At 41.7% G+C, this 21,207-nt stretch overlaps 1 protein-coding gene and 1 pseudogene across 1 annotated transcript; both read left to right on the top strand.

Annotated features, from left to right (window-relative positions):
• The first annotated feature begins 2,874 nt into the window (after nt 1–2,874).
• LOC127620447 (uncharacterized) lies at nt 2,875–3,051 on the top strand (annotated as a pseudogene).
• Nucleotides 3,052–16,316: 13,265 nt separating this feature from the next.
• LOC127620299 (endonuclease domain-containing 1 protein-like) lies at nt 16,317–19,874 on the top strand. The gene is made up of 2 exons (XM_052093490.1): nt 16,317–16,639; nt 18,899–19,874. The coding sequence occupies exons 1-2, from the start codon at nt 16,319–16,321 to the stop codon at nt 19,460–19,462; spliced, it is 885 nt and encodes a 294-aa protein (XP_051949450.1). The 5' UTR covers nt 16,317–16,318; the 3' UTR covers nt 19,463–19,874.
• The last annotated feature ends 1,333 nt before the right edge of the window (nt 19,875–21,207 follow it).

Below are 21,207 nucleotides of genomic sequence, written 5' to 3'. Positions count from 1 at the left end.
TGATTTTAGTGAAGAGGTCAAAGAAGTCAAAAAGCAGATGTCAATATTAAGTGAAACAAAAAGCAAAGGTGTCATGTTAAGAAGCAGAGAAAAAGACCTGGAGGAAGGGGAGAAGTGCACTAGATATTTTTTTTTAAAAATTATTACACGGGGAGGGGTAATAACATCTTTGAAAACTGGAGGGAGGGAAGTGCACACAACAAAAGACATTTTAAGTGAGGTCACAAAATATTATGAAGATTTGTATTGCAAAAAAAGAGTAGATAATGACATTTTAAGGGAAGTTTTAGCATTTTTAGAGAGAAATGTCAATGGCAAAGGTGTTTTTTTATCCCAGGATTTTAACATTTTAGAAATTCACAAGGCTCTTAAAAGTTTTAAAAAGGGGAAGTCCCCAGGAATGGATGGACTCCCCCTAGAGTTTTATGTGACTTTTTGGGATATTTTAGCACATGAATTATTGATCGTTTTTAAAGAATTTGAGACTTTGACCAGACTTCCCGACAGCTTTAGAATAGGGACAGTTTCACTGTTGTACAAAAAGGGAGACAAGACTGACCTAAAGAACTGGCGACCGATTACGCTTTTAAATTTTGACTGTAAGCTTTTTAGTAGGATTTTAGCCACACGTATGTCGACTGTTTTAGAGGACGTAATCCACCCGGATCAAGCTTGTGCTGTGCCAGGGAGGAAGATCACGGACAGCCTAGTACTGATTAGAGATGCCATCTGTTATCGCGAGGGACAGAAATTTTCGATTAGTAGTCCTCAATTTAGATTTTGAAAAAGCATTTGATCGGATCTCGCACCAGTACTTGTTTCACGTACTGACAAAAATGGGTTTTCCAGGGAGGTTCATAGCCTGGGTGGGACTGCTGTACAATGACATAGTCAGCAAAATTCTTGTAAATGGGCACTTAACCAAAACGATAAATATCTGTAGTGGTGTCCGTCAGGGATGCCCTTTATCTCCACTCCTTTATGTGGCGTGCATTGAGCCACTGGCACAGATCTTGAGAAAGGATAAATGGATTAAAGGACTAGACGTTCCGGGGACTGGTGGACTGATGGCGACCTGTGTTCTGTACATGGACGACGTGACCCTTTTAGCGACAGACTTTTTATCAGTAAGAAGAGCAATGGATGTGACAGACTGGTACGGTCGGGCCTCGGGCGCCAAGCTCAACAGAAGTAAGTCCGAGGCCCAGTTTTTCGGGCCGTGGGGAAACGTGGACACAGGTGGACTTGAAGTCGTTTTTAAAGAGACCGATTTAAAAATTTTAGGGGTTAAATTTGACAATGAGGGTGGAGGATGGGGAAATTGGACTGACATGCTAGGGAAAGTCAGGCAAAGACTGGGGTTTTGGGGACTAAGACGATTGACTCTAGAAGGAAAGGTTTTAATATTTAAAGCAGTGATTTTACCCTTACTTTTACTTACATGCTCTGTTTTTAGTCCCCCTAGGAGTTTTCTTCTAGACCTGGAGAGGGCAGTGTTTTATTTCTTGTGGGGGTCCAGGTGGGAAAGACTGAAAAGGGAGGTCATCAAGAAAAGACCAGAAAATGGGGGAAAAGGCCTCCCAGACCCCCACCTGTTTTTAGCCAGCCGTTTCACTGCCCTGCATATTGATTAGCTGGTGACCCCATCCACAGAAAATAAGACTGCAGCCATGGCCCGCTTTTGGATGGGGTCTTACCTGAGAGCTTTAAAGATTTAAAAAAAGATTTGACAACCCCAGTGGCTTTTAATCTTCCAAAAGAATATGATTTTATCAAGAAGTTTTTAAAAAGAAATTGTTTAGAGTCGCAAGATGTCACCCTTTTAACCAACCACAAATCTCTTGTCTCTTTTGTGCAGGACCGGGAAACAGTGAGTCCAGTCCCAGGCCTCACACTAGGTGAGGCAAAAGATGCTTGGAAAAATGCTGCCCACCCAACTCTCCAGAATAGGCACAAGGACATGGCGTGGATGGTGGCCCATGAGATCCTCCCGGTCAGGGCGGTGATGCACTCCAGAGGCATGGCCAAGAATCCAGTCTGCCCTCGTCCGGGGTGCAGTGCCCCGGAGACAGTACGACACTTACTCTGGGAGTGCAGCGCTGCACGGGACCTGTGGGCCAAGACCGGCCCCCTGTATTTCCCGTGCCTGCCAGTGGGTAGGTTCCAGATGGATTACAAGCTCGCCATCCTTGGTGTGGGCCAGGGCTTGAAGGACTGTACTGCAAAAAACTTTACCTCACTCTGGCTCACTTTCAACTCAATCAAGGATGCCATCTGGACCACAAGAAACCTGCTGGTGGGGAAACACGTTACGGTTCCCCTCCATGCCAGCGAGCAAATGGTAACATCAACGCTGCAGGGGTACCGGGCGCTGTTATTCGGATGGGGGGGGCCGGGGTCACACGGAAGAGGTCCCGGCCGCCACCGTACTTTGGCCGCCTGTAGATGCACCCTTACCACCACCGGCTACGGGAACAGCAGGCCAGCGGGCAGGAGGAGAGGGGATCTCCTCTGAGCACAGAAGCGGCAGGTCAAGTGCCTTTCCTGGAGAGTGGGATGATGGCCAATTTGATAGGGACTCATCCCGGTCTTGAACAATAGATGGCATTTTAAATTGGCACCAATTTGTTTTATTTATTATTTTTAAAACATTATTTTTAACACACAATTGAAAAATATGGACTTTTAAGACTTTTATGATTTTAAAACTGTCTTAAATTTGACTTGTTAATTGTCCTTTTTATTTTGCAAATATTATGAAGTTGTGTGTATATGTATTGGTTTATCGGTTTAAGTAAAATTTAAAGATTGTGTGAAAACATATTGAAAAAGAACAATTGTGGAAAAAATGGATGTCAAAGAGAAATGGTGACAATAAATTTTTTTCGAAAGAAAAAATCTGTTCTTATCAGTTTAATATCTGATACGTCCCCTACCCGGGGACCATATATTAAATTGATTTTTGGATTAGGGAGATGGAATAGGGGCTTGCTCCGTCCACTCCACGCATCGACCTGGTATTGCAGTACCTCCAGGAACGGTGCACCCCCCTAAAACTGTCAAAAGAAAAACTCAATAATTGTGTGTATGATGCATTTATTTAGAGTGACAAATTAAATGCAATTACTAATTTAATTAAAATTACATTTTAATAAAATCGCACTGAAGCTTCAATCAAACATCTCATCTATAACGGTCGCGAGATTAAGATAAAAACATATGTGTTAAATTATATTCAGCAGTAAAATCTGACACTGGAATCATAAAATGTGCTTCTTTATCTCTTATAACACTAAACAAACGCAATTCTCCCGGCTTGTGTAGCTAATGCGCATGCGCGTTCTCTATTTGATTGACAGATGTCTGTTTCTGTAAATCATGAAAAGGTGATACTGATGTTTAGTTACCAGAACTTTTCTCCCAATAAAGTGTTTTATTTAATTGACAAGGCTTCATTTCTCCAAACACGAGCTGTGATGAAGGGGAGAACTGGGATAAAAACACTTGTGGGTCTTTGCTCATTTATTCAGACATGTCAGTTATTTGTACACGTGTCAATAATATTATAAATCCATCCATTGGGATACAATTAACCTGCAAATGCACATTGGACAATATTATTCATAACACCAGACTGTATAAAGGTAAATGATCATTGTAACTCATGGTAATAAATCAAAATCTCTATAACATGAGTATATAGTGCACATTTAATGTGTGTTAGTCAATAAACACATCATAAGATTATGAAGCACATACTTTATTCACACCACCAGAGGAAACATATTATTCTTATTCATAATGAGTTAAAGCAGCTTTTACTTTCATACAGACGGGATCATCACAGACGTCTCCGAGATGTTAGTTTTAGATCTTTTGGAAAGCGTCACAATCTGCGAAACATCTGCATATGAGCAAACATGTCAAACATCTGCATATGAGCAAACATGTCAAATAGACGTCTTCCAGAGTCACACACATCTAATAGACGTCTGTGAGATGTACGTGTGCTATTAGGGAACATATTATTCCTCATATTATAACTCTGACATCCCTTTACTGTGGTATTCCTATAAAGATTACTATCCACCCAAAATATATATATAAATAAAAACATGGTACCCATGGTAAGTTCTCATTAGGGTAATCTTACATTAGGTGCTTATGAGATGAGACTCACCTGTGAAGACTCGCCCTGTTCTGTCATGTTTCTAGAAGGTGAAGCAGAAGAGAATATAATGAATAAAACGTTTAATATGAGACGATTGAACAGGAAACATTTTGTGAAACAAGTGATTAATAAACCGTAGCTGACCAGCGCACATATTGAAACTATAAATGTGCATAGGTGTCATTTACACTGTGGATGCTGGGGACATGTCCCCACCACTTTTTGAAATGGCTGATTTTGTCCCCACCACTTTTTGAAATGGCTGATTTTGTCCCCACCACTTTTTGAAAGCATTTGGTTAAAATGTTCTGATAAACCAAGCGAACCAAGAAATGTTAAAGGTGTATTTGCACAAAAGAAAACATGCAATGCAGTTTAGATACAGAAAGAAACAATGTGCATTGTCCAAAAACAGTAACTTAAACAAAAAAAACTATTATTGATTCTAAAATTACCCAAAAACATGCATGCGCCGATCAGTAACTTGAACAAATCCTTGACACAGTTTCTTCTAGTCCAAGTTATCCATTCTCTCTCTGTGAACACGACAAACAGCCACACTGTTGAGTCGGGTTTGTGACCAGTGGTGGACAGTAACGAAGTAAATGTAATTCGTTACTGTACTTAAGTAGCTTTTTTGTGTATCTGTACTTTACTGAAGTATTTAAATTTGGGGAGACTTTTACTTTAACTCCACTACATTTCAAAGTCAAATATCTTACTTTTTACTCTACTACATTTTCAAAATCAGTCGTTCCTTTTTATTTATGAGTGGATAAAAATGTAACTGGTCAATCGAGCCACCAATCACAGTACAGCGTGCGCTTTGTTTTGAACTTGCCTTGGCGGCATCTACTAAGCCGAACCAGGGTGCGTTTCCCAAAAGCATCGTTAGCCAACTATGGTAGCAAGTTCCGTCGTTATCATCATAGTTCAACGAGTCGGTGTTTCCCGAAACCATCGTTCCAACGAACATTCGCAAACAGCATCACAGAGTTGTGTGGTTGGAACGACAGCTCTCGACCTGTGGTTAGAAGCAGAGTTTCTTGTTATTATAACATGTGTGCTTAATACATTATTATCTTGAGCCAAATAAGCAAGATGACATTCAGTACAATCAGTATCTTTTATTTAGAAGACATACAAATGTCCTTTATGTCTTTTAGTTTGTCAATAGATTTAAGGCACCGTTTTTGAAGAGTGCGCATGTGTAAACGTGCTCTAGTGCGTAAGAACGAGCCTATGATTGAATCTGGAAATAAAGCAAATAACTGAGAAAAATATGAGAGAGTCCTCAGATGACATGTCCGTAATTTATAGCAAAACATCTAGCATTAATTCGATCATTAATTCGAACAGATTCATTAAAAGTAGTTTTTAATCCACCACATGTGTGACATCATTAACCAACGTGGTTGAACAACCAATTTGCGACAATATGGTTTCGGAAACAGTCGTGACTAGCAAGTTGATTTCTTCAACAGTGCATCGTACTACGGTAGTGGAGCAGCAAGTTACGTTGTTGTACGGGAAAGCGCACCCCAGAGCCAGTTAAATATGAGAGTTGCGAACATAGACCGGTTGCGCGACAGTGATCTCGCCGCCGCAGCAGTCACGTGATTCGGTGTAGCTCTCAATAGTTCCAAACAAATTAGCGTTGCCAATGATTTTAAAGCGGGGCAGAGAGCAGCAGCTATTATTGCAGCAATTATCGGTAAATATTGACACATAATGTACATTGCTTATTATGTTGACACTAAAATGACTTGCATATAATAGCATTTTTTTCTGGAGAGTAGCAGAAACACTGCATTAATATGTTTTTGTGTTTAATTTTGGAGGAAATTGGCTGCTCCCATAACATAGAATATATATATATATGTCTGTGTGTGTGTGTGTGTGTGTGTGTGTGTGTGTGTGTATATATATATATATATATATATATATATATATATATATATATATATATATACATTTATATTTAATGGCATTGTGCAGGTTTATGTGAATGTATCATAACATTAGGATGTTAATAATTATGACCATAGACGCTCGAGAAAAATATATACAGTAAATACTGTAAATGTATTATACCTTATGGGAACAGTCCCCTTCCCTCCAAAATTAAACACACAAAAAATGTATTCAATTCAAATATATATATATACACACACATCTGACTAATTAATGTCATATTATTAATAGATTGGTGTGCCAAGAGTGACATTAGTCTTCATGTAGACTGAGTTAAGCAAGAGTCTTGTGACAAATTATAATAGGACATTATGGCCATAAAAAATCATAGTACTTGGATACTTAAGTACATTTGAAGGCAAATACTTTTGTACTTTTACTCAAGTGAATTTTTAAAGGCAGCACTTCTACTTTTACTTAAGTAATATTTTACCTTGAGTATCTTTACTTTAACTCAAGTACATGGTATGTGTACTTCGTCCACCACTGTTTGTGACATTGAAGAGCGCAGCCAGGTCTTCAGGCGTCTCAAGGCACTGAAGCTTCTCTTTGCTTCACAGAGTCAACAGCACTTAACATGCCTTCAACTGTTTTCCCTCTCCCCTGCAGTGAAGTGTTCAGGCCCTCTAACCCCATCATTACCTCTTTTGCCAGAAACAGGCCAAGGACCGTGGTGCCCTTTTGGAACCGCTCATGAAGGCCATTATCTCTAGAAGCTGTGTCGGATGTGCTGGACGAAGCCATCTCTTCCAATGCAGCCAAGACTGCCTCATATTGAGCAAGGATGGGGTCAATGGCTGGGGTGCGCACTGTCCATCGTGTTGGGCACAAAGGTTTGTGTGTGATGTAGGAACCACTTGTGGACTTTGCAACAGACTTGAAAATGGTCTTAAATTTGCCTGATTGCCCAAACAAGCAACACAACTCATGGGTCCACTGCAATGCATCCCTCACAATCGGTGTGGTTGAACAAGCTGCTTGCATGACCAGGTTGACTCAGTGAGGCCCACAGTGAACATAAACAGCAAGTGGCTGTTCTTTTCTGATGTAAGCCTGTACTCCTGACAGATGTCCTGACATATTGGCTGCTCCATCATAGGTCTGGCCACGCAGTCCTGAAAGGAGGGGGGGGTTCAGGCGGAGTAGCGCATCAGAGACAATCTTATAAATTTGCTCACCTGTGGTGGAAGAAGTTTCGTAGAGGCCAAAGAATTCCTCTCGTGGTTCCAAGTCGGAATCAACGTAGCGGAGACGGATGGACTCCTGCTCTGTGCCACATACGTCCTGTGTTCCATCAATTATTACTGAATATTGGACCTCTGGTAAAGCCAGGATTTCCTCTGCAATGTTGGTATTGCTCATTAAACTTAGCATTTCGTTTTGAACGACAGGGCTGGTGTAGCTGTGTTTCCGTTTAAACCAGTGTCCAAGTGCAGGATCATCCTCTGCCTTAAGAAGGAGAAGGTAGTGGAAGTTCTCCTCTTCATTTCCATGCCCTCTTAAAGCTAGGCCTTGTTGAGTGTCGCTCAAAACCCTCCACAGCACGTTCCCAATTCCTAAAGCCTGTCAAAATAAATGTTGGCTCTGTATTTTTGGCTAGTGAAGATGTTTGCTTTGAAAAGGCCTTGGTGCAATAAAAGCACAAAACTCCTTTCAGTCTAGGACAGTAGTGTAACCAAGGGAAATCCTCGAACCAGCTCTTCTGAAATCGAAGTGTCTTGTTGGCCAACTTCTGCACCTCAAAGAACTTGGGATGAGGGTGATGTGGCTCAGTCAAAGGGTAACTTTGCTCTGCCTCAGATTCTGCTTGTTCCTCATCTACAGTGCCTTCATGCTCGGGATACCTCATCCTCACTGATCGGATTTGGCCCTTTCTCCCTGACATCAGCCCTAGCACCAACCACTGCCTGCTGCAGATCCTATTGAAATAAATGTCATTGTACAATAAATATGAATGTCTTGTACTTTTAATGTGTAAGATCCACTTTTTAAATTGATACAATAAAATCTTAATATTACTTTTTCTGAAGTATGTTAATCTCACCTCTAAACTCTCTGGCTTTTTCTCCAGTTCTCCATCAGCTCCTGGAGTTGCAACTGGCTGCTGCGGATTCTAATGCAAAATTATGAAAGAAATGTTAACCCGAGACCCAATCCTTACAGTAGGCTACACTATCAACTACGGCTAAGCATCAGTCCACAACATGTGCAGGAAAACTGTTATTGTTCATTAGATAATAGAGGTAATCAGCAGGCCTACTGTTAAATCATAATGTCATGTTGATTAGATGGACTAATTAACTAGTTAGCTAGAATAGCTAGTTTTGCAAACATATTAAGATAAGTGCCTCTTATTGCTGGATTTTACAGTAGGCCTCCATAATAAGATCATCACTTACAGTACAGTGCTGTTTGCTAAAGTAGTTTGTAATGTCTCCTCCCTTCTTCCTCTTGGACATTGTGCAGTTTGGGTTGCTGTGAATTAGGCTACTGCAGGTTAAATGTTTAGCTAGCTAAGTTACTGCATTTTTCTACAATTGATTATCCTGTGCAGTGTTGCCATATTGGGCGGGCTTCCATCCAATTGGGATATTTTATTACATTGGGCTGGGACAAATACCCTTGGGCTGGTAGATACAATGTGGACTGCTTTTGTCAACATTTGGCAGGTTTTGGATTTAAAAATCTTGTAAAACTATTTTTTTCAAACAAAACTATTTTATGATTAAAAAACACAAATAATATTTTTTATAAACTCTGCTGTATACTCGCTCAAATATTTGATTGACATGAGTTGTATTCAATCATCGTAAGGAATGAGGGAGAACCTTACCCTGACATGATTGGCTACTGACCAATGTCAGTCATATATTGAACTCTACGTTTAGCTACACAGAGGCTGCGTGGTCCGTAAACAACAGAAGCCGGTTCTCAGCCCTCAAGCTGGGAGTTAGCTAACATTAGTTAGAAAATTCCATGGGACTACCGCTCCTTTCCAGCTTCATGGATTTGCGCTGTGGCCTGAGCGGGAATGGATGGACATGCGTTACGTTCAAACCTCGAAGTGTTGGGGAGGAGGTTTCATTCATCCATATATTAGCCGGATAACAGCGTTAGTTCTTCTTAAAGTTTTAACATTTTTCAACTTTAAGAGAAGATGTTGATCAACGGTACAGGTAGGGGAATTTTTATACAGCATAGTTGCACTGTGATTGATTTAGTTAATTGTGGCCGATTAAGTCATTTACAGATCAATCAAAAAAATAGGCTGTGTGTGTGTGTGTGTGTGTGTGTGTGTGCATGCGAGAGAGAGGGCCTGCGTGCCATCTTATAGTTTTAAAATAGTTTGGATTTTGGTGTGAGTTTTTTGTGGCATACATAATGACAGTATTTATTTCACGGCACTTTATAGTGGTTACGCTGCGATGGCAGAGGAGGATTGCATTCTCTGTGGTTGCAAATCCCACATTTTATTTGTTATTTGATGCAGATATGTTGGGTTGTATGCTTATGGTGCGTTTTCTTTTACATATGTAATGAATTTCATTGTAATCATTGACTTAATGCGCTGCTGTTTTCTACAGTATGGTGCTTTGGCACTGTTCGGTTGAGCTGGTGTTGCAGGGGTGGATGTGATGATTGTTACATGTGCAGTCGACATTGTTGAGCGTTTTATGCTGAGTATTTTTGTGTTGTTGACTGGCCTATGCTATGCCCATTTTTTATGCGCCATTATTCAATATTTTTTCCCGTCCTGCCATAATTGTTTTTCATCTGATCTTTTGTCCCCAACACTTTTGAACACAAACTGAAGCCCGTGTATACAGATGCCCCAGACGTTCTGCCATATGGCTGACCCTGATAACCTCACGAAGACAAGTATGACCTATTCAACTCACAAAAATAAGAATGCTTCACGGAATATGGAACATCATAAAGAGGAAGAGAGAAAAGAGGAACAGTCAGCAATTGCTAAATATATTGCCACAATACCAAGCACACCCTTAGGTGTGCGGTGTGCATCTGGGGTCAAGTGAGCACACCTACATAGAAAGTAAAAACACACAGAGCAGAACATCATGTACAATTTCATATTTCTCACAATGCCTCCTTTGATCATAGAATGATCACGATCAGAGTTCTGCTCTATACACGTGTGTCTGCTCCATCTTCCCGCAGGTTCTGGTAGGATCCAGGTACCAGAGTCCTCATAGTCTGGTAAACGGGGTCAGGTAAACGGGTCACGGTGCTGATGGAGCTGGAGATCATTCGTCTAACTAAGGTCATTAAACAGGGCCAGAGGAAGGCAAGTAGCACAAATACAATGAATATAATGAATACAATCAATGCAGCATGTTCAAGCTTGTACATTAGAGTCCAGAACCAAGATAAGAAATCATACTCCCCATTGATGCGATCTTGAGATCTTTTTACTATGTCTGAGATATTCTTTAAACCCTGCTCTATAATACCACCTGCACCATCCATTGCTGAGATGTACAACATGCTTCCCCTACCATAACACATACTCCTCCTTGTGCTGCCGTGAGCTGATCCAGAACTATCCGGTTCTGCATGGTCATCAGACGCAGCCAACTGAGCTCTTTCCGTATACCTCCCAGTACCCGTTCTGTCACATTCATAAAAGACACTAAATCAAACCTGTTCTTTCAACCTGATTCATAATATTTGCTATGCCAATGGGGGCAAAAAATGATTGGGAAAACTTGTCCACCCTGTCCCATATCCTTTGATCCTCTGGAGTGTAGTTTGGCTGGGTCAGGGTGGATGATGATGACCTCTTCATTCGACTGTGCCCTGTGGTGCTGTCTGGTTGCGTCCTGATTATCATTACTGATCCAGAGCTGTTGACCAGAGCACATCATCCATTCCAGTTGCTTGGTAAGGAGGCATACAATTTATGTCCACAGAGCCACTCTACCCCCTTCATGGACCTGGTTCCATCGGCCGTGGGTGTTAGGGGGTGTGTATCATTGAGGCACACATCCGAGCAGAGTTCCCAAGCTGCCTTTGAGGCCCTCATCCATGTGTATGCCTGCTGCCAGTGCGGCTCAAAATCTGTCACTGTGCCTGCGTAGGTCTTTTTGGTGTATGATGATAGGCTATTAACAAGATTAAACTGTGAGAGTTTAATTTGATCCTGCACTAGGAAGACCCCCATGGATTACCCATCACATTTCCTCAGGCACCATTGGCAGCAGATCGACCCATTTCCCCAGGGTGTACTTTGATACGTGATCTTACAGTGTTCGATGGGTATGTTACCTACTGTGTTATCCCCTTCCCTTCGTTCATGGCAAGTTAAGTTATAGGGTATGGACAATACAACTTCCAGTTGTCAAGTCACTTTGGGCAATGCCCCAGAACCATTTCTTGGACTAGTACTGTATTACCCACAGGGCTTGGTCTGCCGGCATGGTATCTTTGTATTGCATTGTCCAGTTCAGGGGTTCATGGTAACTCAATTCAGTAACTCTTGTTCCCATATGCGTTGAGCTATGGGGAAATAGGGAACAAACATAACATGATTCATTGGGATTTGCTGAGCAGGCCGTATGGTTAGCTAAGTGCCACCACAGGTTTGTGGCGTAAGTGTGGGGTGGATCTGGGTGCTCGAGATCACTCATTGTTTTATAGCTACGAAGGCCCCTGAAGTGGCCAATATATTTATGAATTCCTTCATCCTGTTGTGTGATTAACGGTTGTTTCTGCCGTGCTGTGTCACACCTTTCACAGCTGGGCAGATGTCCCACTAATCGGCACAAGAGTGTTTTGGGCGTGTTCCTATGCCTTCTACTTGCTTGGGTTATCAATATGTCCCACATATGCTTCTCGGAATACGGATCATCATAAAGAGGAAGAGAGAAAAGAGGAACAGTCATCAATTGGTAAATATATTGCCACAATACCATGCACACCCTGAGGCATGCGGTGTGCATCTGAGGTCAACTGAGCACACATGTATAGAAAACAAAAACACACAGAGCAGAACATCATGTACAATTTCATATTTATCACAGAGAGCGAGAGAATAGGTGTGATGTTTAACACTACAAACACTCAGAAATGTCTAGGTTACATATGTATCCTCCGTTCGGAAACGAGACGTTGTGTCGAAGAAGCGACACTAGGGGTCTCTCTTGAGAGCCGAATATGCCTCTGATCTATGAAAAAAGGCCATTGAGTAGTTGGCAGAGAGTATTTGCATACCCTGCCCCTAGACATATGGGTATAAAGGCGAGGAAATACATCAATTTCATTCAGGATTTTTCTGAGGAGCCGATGGTTGTGCATGCAGTCTGCTGCGAGTCACACCCGTTCCTGTTATTCCTCTGATGCTCTGCATGCTGTTGGATCAACGGCGCATTACAGCGGCTATTCTCCTTCCTTGCACGGCAGTGCAGTTCGCCCCTGGGCGCATAGATAACTTTCATAGATCAGAGGCATATTCGGTGCTCAAGAGAGACCCCTAGTGTCGCTTCTTCGACACAATGTCGAAAGAGCAACAGACGGGGAACCATAGACATTTCTGAGAAATAGAATCATATGTTTCTTATGCAGTGTTTAAGTGTGTGTGTGTAACTAAGTGTTAATACCATCGTCACATCATGTTTTATTAATGCAAAAAGTTCCGATAAGAGATTCACTGCACACAAAATGGCCCACACATTGACCTACAGACTGAAGTTAAGCTTAATCGACAAAACTGAATTTCGACTCATCCTTCCTTTTTCTTAAAAAAAAAAAGCAAAAATCGGTGTTATGGAAAAGTATTATAATTAGTCGGCCGATATTATCGGCTGATTTTAGCCTTTCCACAGACACAGTGTTAAGCAGTGCGGTGTACTAAGTGGTGCAGTGTTAAGCAGTGCGGTGTACTAAGCGGTGCAGTGTTAAGCAGTGCGGTGTACTAAATGGTGCAGTGTTAAGAGGGCAGTGTTAAGCTGTGCGGAGTTAAGCTTGCAGTGTAAAGCAGTGCGGAGTTAAGCGGTGCGGAGTTAAGCGGTGCAGTGTTAAGTGGTGCGGTGTTATGCAGACAGTGTTAAGAGGTGTGTTAAGTGGTGCAATGTACTAAGCTGTGCGGTTTTAAACAGTGCAGTGTTAAGCAGTGCGGAGTTAAGCGATGCGGTGTTATGCGGGCAGTTAAGTGGTGCGGTGTTAACCGGTGCGGTGTTAAGTGGTGCGGTGTTAAGTGGTGCGGTGTTAACCGGTGCGGTGTTATGCGGGCAGTGTTAAGCGGTGCGGTGTTATGCGGGCAGTGTTAAGGGGTGCGGTGTTATGTGGGCAGTGTTAAGCGGTGCGGTGTACTAAGTGGTGCAGTGTTAAGCAGTGCGGTGCACTAAGCGGTGCAGTGTTAAGCAGTGCGGTGTACTAAGTGGTGCAGTGTTAAGCAGTGCGGTGTACTAAGTGGTGCAGTGTTAAGCAGTGCAGTGTACTAAGTGGTGCAGTGTTAAGAGGGCAGTGTTAAGCTGTGCGGAGTTAAGCTTGCAGTGTAAAGCAGTGTGGAGTTAAGCGGTGCGGAGTTAAGCGGTGCAGTGTACTAAGTGGTGCGGATTTAAGCGGTGCTGTGTCCTAAGCAGTGCAGTGTTAAGCGGTGCAGTGTTAAGCGGTGCAGTGTTAAGCGGTGCAGAGTTATGCGGACAGTGTTAAGCGGTGCGGTGTTATGCGGTGCAGTGTTAAGCGGTGCAGAGTTATGCGGACAGTGTTAAGCGGTGCGGTGTTATGCGGTGCAGTGTTAAGGGGTGCGGTGTTATGCGGGCAGTATTAAGCGGTGAGGTGTACTAAGCGATGCTGTGTTAATTTTCCCTTATCAATATACCTAATATAACATTAACCCTGTCCCCGACAACCATGTCACTCATGTTTATTACATCTGTTTGCTGTTTGCCAGCTATATTGTCAGTGCAGTCAGTAACGCAGCAGATTGAAAGGTAATCAGAGCATCTTTCTGCAGCTCAGCAGACAAAGGTGCGGTGGTGGATTGTGTCTGTTGAGTGTTGATTTCATGCTGTATTGTTACCTAGTTGGTGAGACGCAATGCTGGAAAGTAAATAAACAATGTCCATCTTTTACTCTCCATGACAACGAGCTTATAGCTAACTAGCTCTCCATAGTTTCATTGCTTGCCAGCTGAGTGGCTAATGTGTAAACATGTATTCACCAAACTGTTTTATTCAGGATTCGCAGTTTGGTTCCCCTTCAACCGAACAATTCCAGTCGATGCATTTACAAAATGTAACATTTAAAAGTCTGGTTTACCACCGTTTAATGTTTCCCTTGAACTTGAGTTGCATAATATGGTGTAACACAGCTACCGCTGTTTTTCTCTTGACTTGGCAGGTGTAAATGCTTCTTGTTTTACAACCGGAAAATAATTGACTGGCAGTTTTAAAATAGTCAGCATTTGACTGACACTGAACGTACAGAACTGATGTTTATTAAACTATTTATTGTATTTTTATTTATTCTTTATTTTCTCAGTGTTCATTATTAGAATTTGTTGACAATGTCAAATATTCTTTGATAAATATATTTAAGAAAGCAGGCTTCTGAGTACCTTTGCATAGTCATATCACTGCAAAAACGGTGCACAATCCACATAGAAAGGGTCTGTTTTCATTACAGATCAAAAATTATCTATATCAGTCACCATATCGGTAATCTGTGAATTTTCCCCCTCTAAAATCGGTATCGTCTCAAAAATCCCATATTGGTCGGCTCTACTCTGTACAAAAACCCTTGATCTTCAACACCACGCTGCTTCTTCCCTTCATTACAGAAGGAATAATTGTGGTGTAGCGTGAATTAAAGGTAATGATGAAGGATTAATAGTACAAATTAAATGAGGCACGTGTTTGTCATGACAACTGTAAGAAGATGATTGACAGGTCGGTGTGGTCACAGGATGCATGTGACTATGTGACCAAGGGGTCTCTGGTTTTAAGACGCAATTATATGACGTGATAGTATGTCTCAACACTTGCACACTCTTTAGTTACACACTCAGTAGTGTGCACTTTACCACTACAAACAAAGTAAAGACTCTAAGGATGTAGTATAAGAAGGTCAATCGAGACACATGGAAGGTGATCGAGAAAACATTTTTTTCTAGTATTTGCTGCCAGTAAACAATATACAACCAAAAGCAGATCGAGCAAACAGAGCCTTTATTACAAACTTCTGAAACTGAAGATAATAAAGGTCAGTTTGACACGGCAGGTTCATAGTTGGGACTTTGTGTAGACATCCAAAGGAGTTATCTTTAAAACTATATGCAAATGAATCAATAAAGAATAAAAGTTGCACAGTTCTAGTATTAAAATCACACACACACACACACACACACACACACACACATTCACACACACAAACAAACACACATTCACACTAACACTCACTCACACATACTCACAGACACACAAACACACACACATTCATTTACAGACAAACACACATTCACACACACCACACACACACACACACACACACACACACACACACACACATACTACACACACACACACACACACTACAACACCGCCTTACACACTGGTGAGATAAACTCAAAACAAAAACCAGTAATAAGTGTGTGTGTGTGTGTGTGTGTGTGTGTGTGTGTGTGTGTGTGTGTGTGTGTGTGTGTCTGTAGTGTGTGTGTTTTTCCGGGCAAAGTTTGGTTTTTCAGCGAGATTGAATGGTTTTGAGTGGAGAGCTTCATTTTGACCAGAAAATAGTAAATTTGGTGAATTGAGTGAGAAGTTCTGGATTTGTGTTTAGAGTTTCGAGAAAAGGAGGCATAATTTCAAGAAATGCGTTTAAGCAATCGAGAAAAACTGTGATAAAATACAGTGTGAATTTTAGTTCATCTGATAAAGTCTAAAAATACAATCTCTCGTCTCTAGTTTGACTCTGATCACACTTCTACTTCAATCTTTTTGTACTACACCAATTATTTTGGTCAGCTCATTTAGAAATGCGCATATATAAATGATTAACACATTAATATGCAATTAGACGAGCAGTAATACATGCTATATGCAGCACTTTTATGCAGATTTAGACTGACCAATCACAGTAAAGAGGGCGGGGCGGGGCTCTATATAAAGGGAAGTTCTTCTCCTGATAGTTTATATTTGGTTGTTGACTCTGTTCATGATGGTTGTGATCATCCTCTCTGCGGTCCTGATGTTGATCTTTCAATGCGCCGTCTCTGATGTCGTAAAAGATTTTGATAAATGCAGCAATTTCTTCTCAGACAATCAGCCTCCAGAGATTCCTGGTGTTCTGGTAGATTCAAAGTCAGCAGATCAAAATCGCTACAAGTTCATTTGTCAGGGTGCTAAAGACAAGTACACCTTTGCAACGTTTTATGACACAGAATCCAGAATCCCAGTGTTCTCAGCCTACAGATACAGTGGAAAAGGAAACTTCAACCGGGATCAAGCAAAGAAACCCTGGTCGACTGAGCCTCAGGTAACACTTCAATGATAGTTTTGAACCTTTTTTGTCAGAAGTTTTTTAAAAAGTTATCTTGATAATTTGCACATTTTCGATTGCATTTGTTTTAGGGCTGGTATTGATACAGATTTCCTCATTTAGTTCACTTGATTGACGGGGGGGAAATTCAGATTGTGTCTCTCTGAGTAAACATACACTCACTGAGCACATTTAGCAACACCTGTACACCTACTTATTCATGCGATCATCTAATCAGCCAATCATGTGCCAGCAGTGTTTAGAATCATGCAGATACAGGTCAGGAGCTTCAGTTAATGTTCACATCAACCATCAGAATGGAGAAACATGTGATCTCAGTGATTTGGAGCATGGCATGATTGTTGGACCGTGGCATGATTGTTGGACCGTGGCATGATTGTTGGAGCGTGGCATGATTGTTGGATCGTGGCATGATTGTTGGAGCGTGGCATGATTGTTGGAGCGTGGCATGATTGAGTGGTGATGGTGTAGTGGTCTAAGCACATAACTGGTAATCTGGTAATCAGAAGGTTGCTGGTTCAAGCCCCACAGTCACCACCATTGTGTCCTTGAGCAAGGCACTTAACTCCAGGTTGCTACAGGGGGATTGTCCCTGTAATAAGGGCTCTATAAGTCGCTTTGGATAAAAGTGTCTGCCAAATGTAGAAATGTAAATGTAGAAAATGGCATGATTGTTGGAGCATGGCATGATTGTTGTGTCAGATGGGCTGGTTTGAGTATTTCTAGAATTGACTCAGTATGAAACACAAAACACATCCAGTGAGGGGCAGTTCTGTGTATGAAACCCATCCAGTGAGGGGCAGTTCTGTGTATGAAACACATCCAGTGAGGGGCAGTTCTGTGTATGAAACACATCCAGTGAGGGGCAGTTCTGTGTATGAAACACATTCAGTGAGGGTCAGTTCTGTGTATGAAACACATCCAGTGAGGGGCAGTTCTGTGTATGAAACACATCCAGTGAGGTGCAGTTCTGTGTATGAAACACATCCAGTGAGGGGCAGTTCTGTGTATGAAACACATCCAGTGAGGGGCAGTTCTGTGTATGAAACACATCCAGTGAGGGGCAGTTCTGTGTATGAAACACATCCAGTGAGGGGCAGTTCTGTGTATGAAACTGCCCCAGTGAGGGGCAGTTCTGTGTATGAAACACATCCAGTGAGGGGCAGTTCTGTGTATGAAACACATCCAGTGAGGGGCAGTTCTGTGTATGAAACACTTGTTGATGAGAGATCAACAGAGAATGGTCAGACTGGTCTGAACTGATAAAGTCTTCAGTAACTCAGATAACCGCTCTGTACAAGAATATCATCTCTGAATGCACAACATGTCGAATCTTGAGGCGGACAAGCTACAACAGCAGAAGACCACGTCTGGAACTTTATTATATAATTATATTATTTAATTTCAGAGGGTAAAACTACAGAAAACATGAGTTTTGGAAAGATAGATTGAAGAGACTGAAGTCACATGAGTTCAGATTGACATATTACCCATAATCCTTTTCCTACATCTGCCATTATATATCTATGGTAGAAATAGAGTACTATGGGGCTCGTTGTCATTAAAGATGTCTGCTGTAAATAAGGTCCATTGTGTCCAGCTGATATATGAAATAAGTTAGCCGTGCAGCTAGTTTGATATTAAGTTGATGTTACACAACAAATAATTACATTTAAACAATAAAAGGATGTTGTGAGACACCAGAAGTTGTTCCTGTCTCAGTTATACTGTCAGAGACAAAGACTCGAGACTAATCCAGCAGAATTTGGTTAAAAACTACCGAACACTGAAAATAACCCAACAACACGACCCGTCAGACTCAACCAAGCATTGTGGGATACATAATAACAGCATTATTTATTCAGCATTAGTTTTATTTGTGTTGTTGTTGATGTTTTCCATCAATAAATATGATGTTGAATCTGTGCATTATTAATGAGCTATAATATTTAATAAACACTTAAAGTGCAGAATAATGTGAATGACACGTTTATTAATCGTACAAACACACAGTGAAAAAAGATCTCGCTGCTGAACTTGAATTTGGTCACATGTGCGAGTGATTTACTCACATTGTGGAGGTGCACCGTCAAATATCCATGTGACAATCAATAAAGTCACCATTACATTAAAATTATATTTTGTATATTTTCTTCTACTTTTCATGAAATAGTAACTATTGTTCAGTGTTTACTGACATCCTGATTCTCTTTTACACATTTATTTCCTTTATAGCTCGACAACAATAAGCAGGCAGCTGACGATGACTACAAGAATAACAAACTGAATGTGAACCGCGGTCATTTATTTCCCGTCTGTCACGCAAAGGATCTTGACACAGCCAAATCTACATTCACCCTCACCAACGCTGTGCCACAGAAAGAGAGTTTTAATGGCGGCAGCTGGGCTCATATGGAAGGATGTACAATGGGGCTGATGGAAACCAACTGCCGCGACAATAATGATCAAGTCTCGGCGTATGTGCTGACGGGTGCCGTACCTGCAAAAAACCCCTTACCTCAAGATATGTTAAATAAGAGAGTGAATATTCCCTCGATGATGTGGACGGCGTTCTGCTGCTACAACAATGAGAAGCAATCCTGGTTCTCCGCAGCACACTGGGCCAAGAATGTAGATGAAGATGTGAACCAGAAAATGATTCTGACAGTGAGTCTGAAGAACTTACAGGATGAGCTGAAGAAGACTTGGGGAGAAGGACTGAAGCTCTTTAATAAGTGCGATGAGAAAAAATCATTAATGTCTTCAATCTGGTATTTCATCAGTCGTGTGACAGGATGAATCTGTGCTCACAGAAATAAGAAAGATCGGTCATTCATGAAGTTCTACCTTCTGCCCTTTAATTGTTTGTTTATGAAATATTTGATCTCATTAAAAATGATTCTTTGTCCTGATCATCAGGATGTTTCATCACTTTCTTGCTTTATCGCTGCATTCTCTAGTAAAGAGGCACATAAGAGGAAATCATGTTATAATCGCTCTCGTATCTGCTAAACAATCTCTAAAGTTTGTATTGTTGCTTTGAAACTTGCAATAAATGAATGAAAGATGCGCACTGATGTGTGAAAGAGTGTTTATGTGTGTGAAGTGATGTACATACTTTTATAGGGTGACCATATTCAGAATTTAATAAATAAAATAAAAATGTCCAACATTCTTTTGAATGTCCGTGTGTACTAAAATAAAATATTTGATGCCATGAGTGTTTCTTCATTTACTATTATTTTGAATGGCCATGGAATATGAAGCAATGTGAAAACAATTTTATCTGGTCGAAAATTCCCTTAATTGTATTGAAGGTGCAGAGAATTATTGAGGCTTAATGACATTTTTATGCCATGTTGTTCATAACAGGAAATCCAGGATCCAGCTGCACAGCGAGCTGTTTAAGCCCAGAGCCCGGAGTTTCATATCAAGCTTGGAGGGCACTATGGTGTTGAATGCTGAGCTGTAGTCTACAAACAGCATTCTCACATATGTGTTCCTTTTTTCCAGAGCAGTGTGTATTGTAGATGCAATGGCATCATCAGTGGAGCGGTTGTTGCGGTACGCAAACTGCAATGGGTCCAGAGAGGGGGGCAGAACAGAGCAGATGTAATCTCTGATTAACCTCTCGAAGCATTTGCTGATGATGGGGGTCAGAGCAACAGGACGCCAGTCATTTAAGCATGTGATTGTAGCTTGCTTCGGTACAGGCACAATGGTTGATGTTTTGAAGCATGTGGGGACTACAGACAGGGAGAGGGACAGATTGAAAATGTCCGTAAAAACACCAGCCAGTTGATTCGCGCACGCTCTGATGACGCGGCCCGGAATGCCGTCTGGGCCCGCGGCTTTACGGATGTTCACCCGTCGGAAGGATCGGGTTACATCCACAACAGAGACGGAGAGTGAATCAACCTCTGTAGCGTCAGCAGCGAGTGCTCTCTCCGCGAGGGCGGTGTTACTGCCCTCAAAACGAGCATAAAATGTATTAAGTTCGTCCGGGAGAGATGCAGCGGTGTTCACAGCGGAGTCTTTATTCCGTTGGTAGTCCGTGATGGTATTAATTCCCAGCCACATGCTTCTAGAGTCAGTGGTGTTGAACTGACCTTCAAGTTTGTGCCTGTACTGGCGTTTGGCTGCACTGATAGAGTTACGGAGGGCATAACTGGCTTGTTTACGCTCCTCCGTGTTAGAAGAATTAAAAGCATTGAGTGCCGCGCGAACATCGCCTTTAACCCATGGTTTCTGGTTGGGGTATATCTGTATTTTTTTGGTCGGAACAACATCCTCTACGCACTTTCTGATGAAACACGTTACGCTGTCAGCGTAAACCTCGATGTCGTCATCAGAGGCGGACCGGAACATCTCCCAGTCCGCGTGATCAAAAGTCTTGTAGCGCAGAATCTGATTAGTCCGACCAGCACTGGATCGTTCTGAGGGTGGGTGCTTCCCGTTTCAGCTTCTGCTTGTAAGCGGGCAAAAGTAGAACGGAAGAATGGTCCGATTTGCCAAATGGGGGGCGGGGGAGGGATTTGTAGCCA

This window comes from Xyrauchen texanus, chromosome 26 (genome assembly GCF_025860055.1).
Source record: "Xyrauchen texanus isolate HMW12.3.18 chromosome 26, RBS_HiC_50CHRs, whole genome shotgun sequence".
In the NCBI taxonomy this organism is placed as follows: domain Eukaryota; kingdom Metazoa; phylum Chordata; class Actinopteri; order Cypriniformes; family Catostomidae; genus Xyrauchen; species Xyrauchen texanus.
This window is presented reverse-complemented; position numbering and strand designations above follow the sequence as displayed.

What these genes read in the sequence shown, in the direction of transcription:
- LOC127620299 (XM_052093490.1), top strand. Translation starts at nt 16,319, where the DNA reads ATGATGGTTGTGATCATCCTCTCTGCGGTCCTGATGTTGATCTTTCAA. An exon ending in CCTGGTCGACTGAGCCTCAG is followed by an intron (nt 16,640 to 18,898) that starts GTAACACTTCAA and finishes TTTCCTTTATAG; the next exon opens with CTCGACAACAATAAGCAGGC.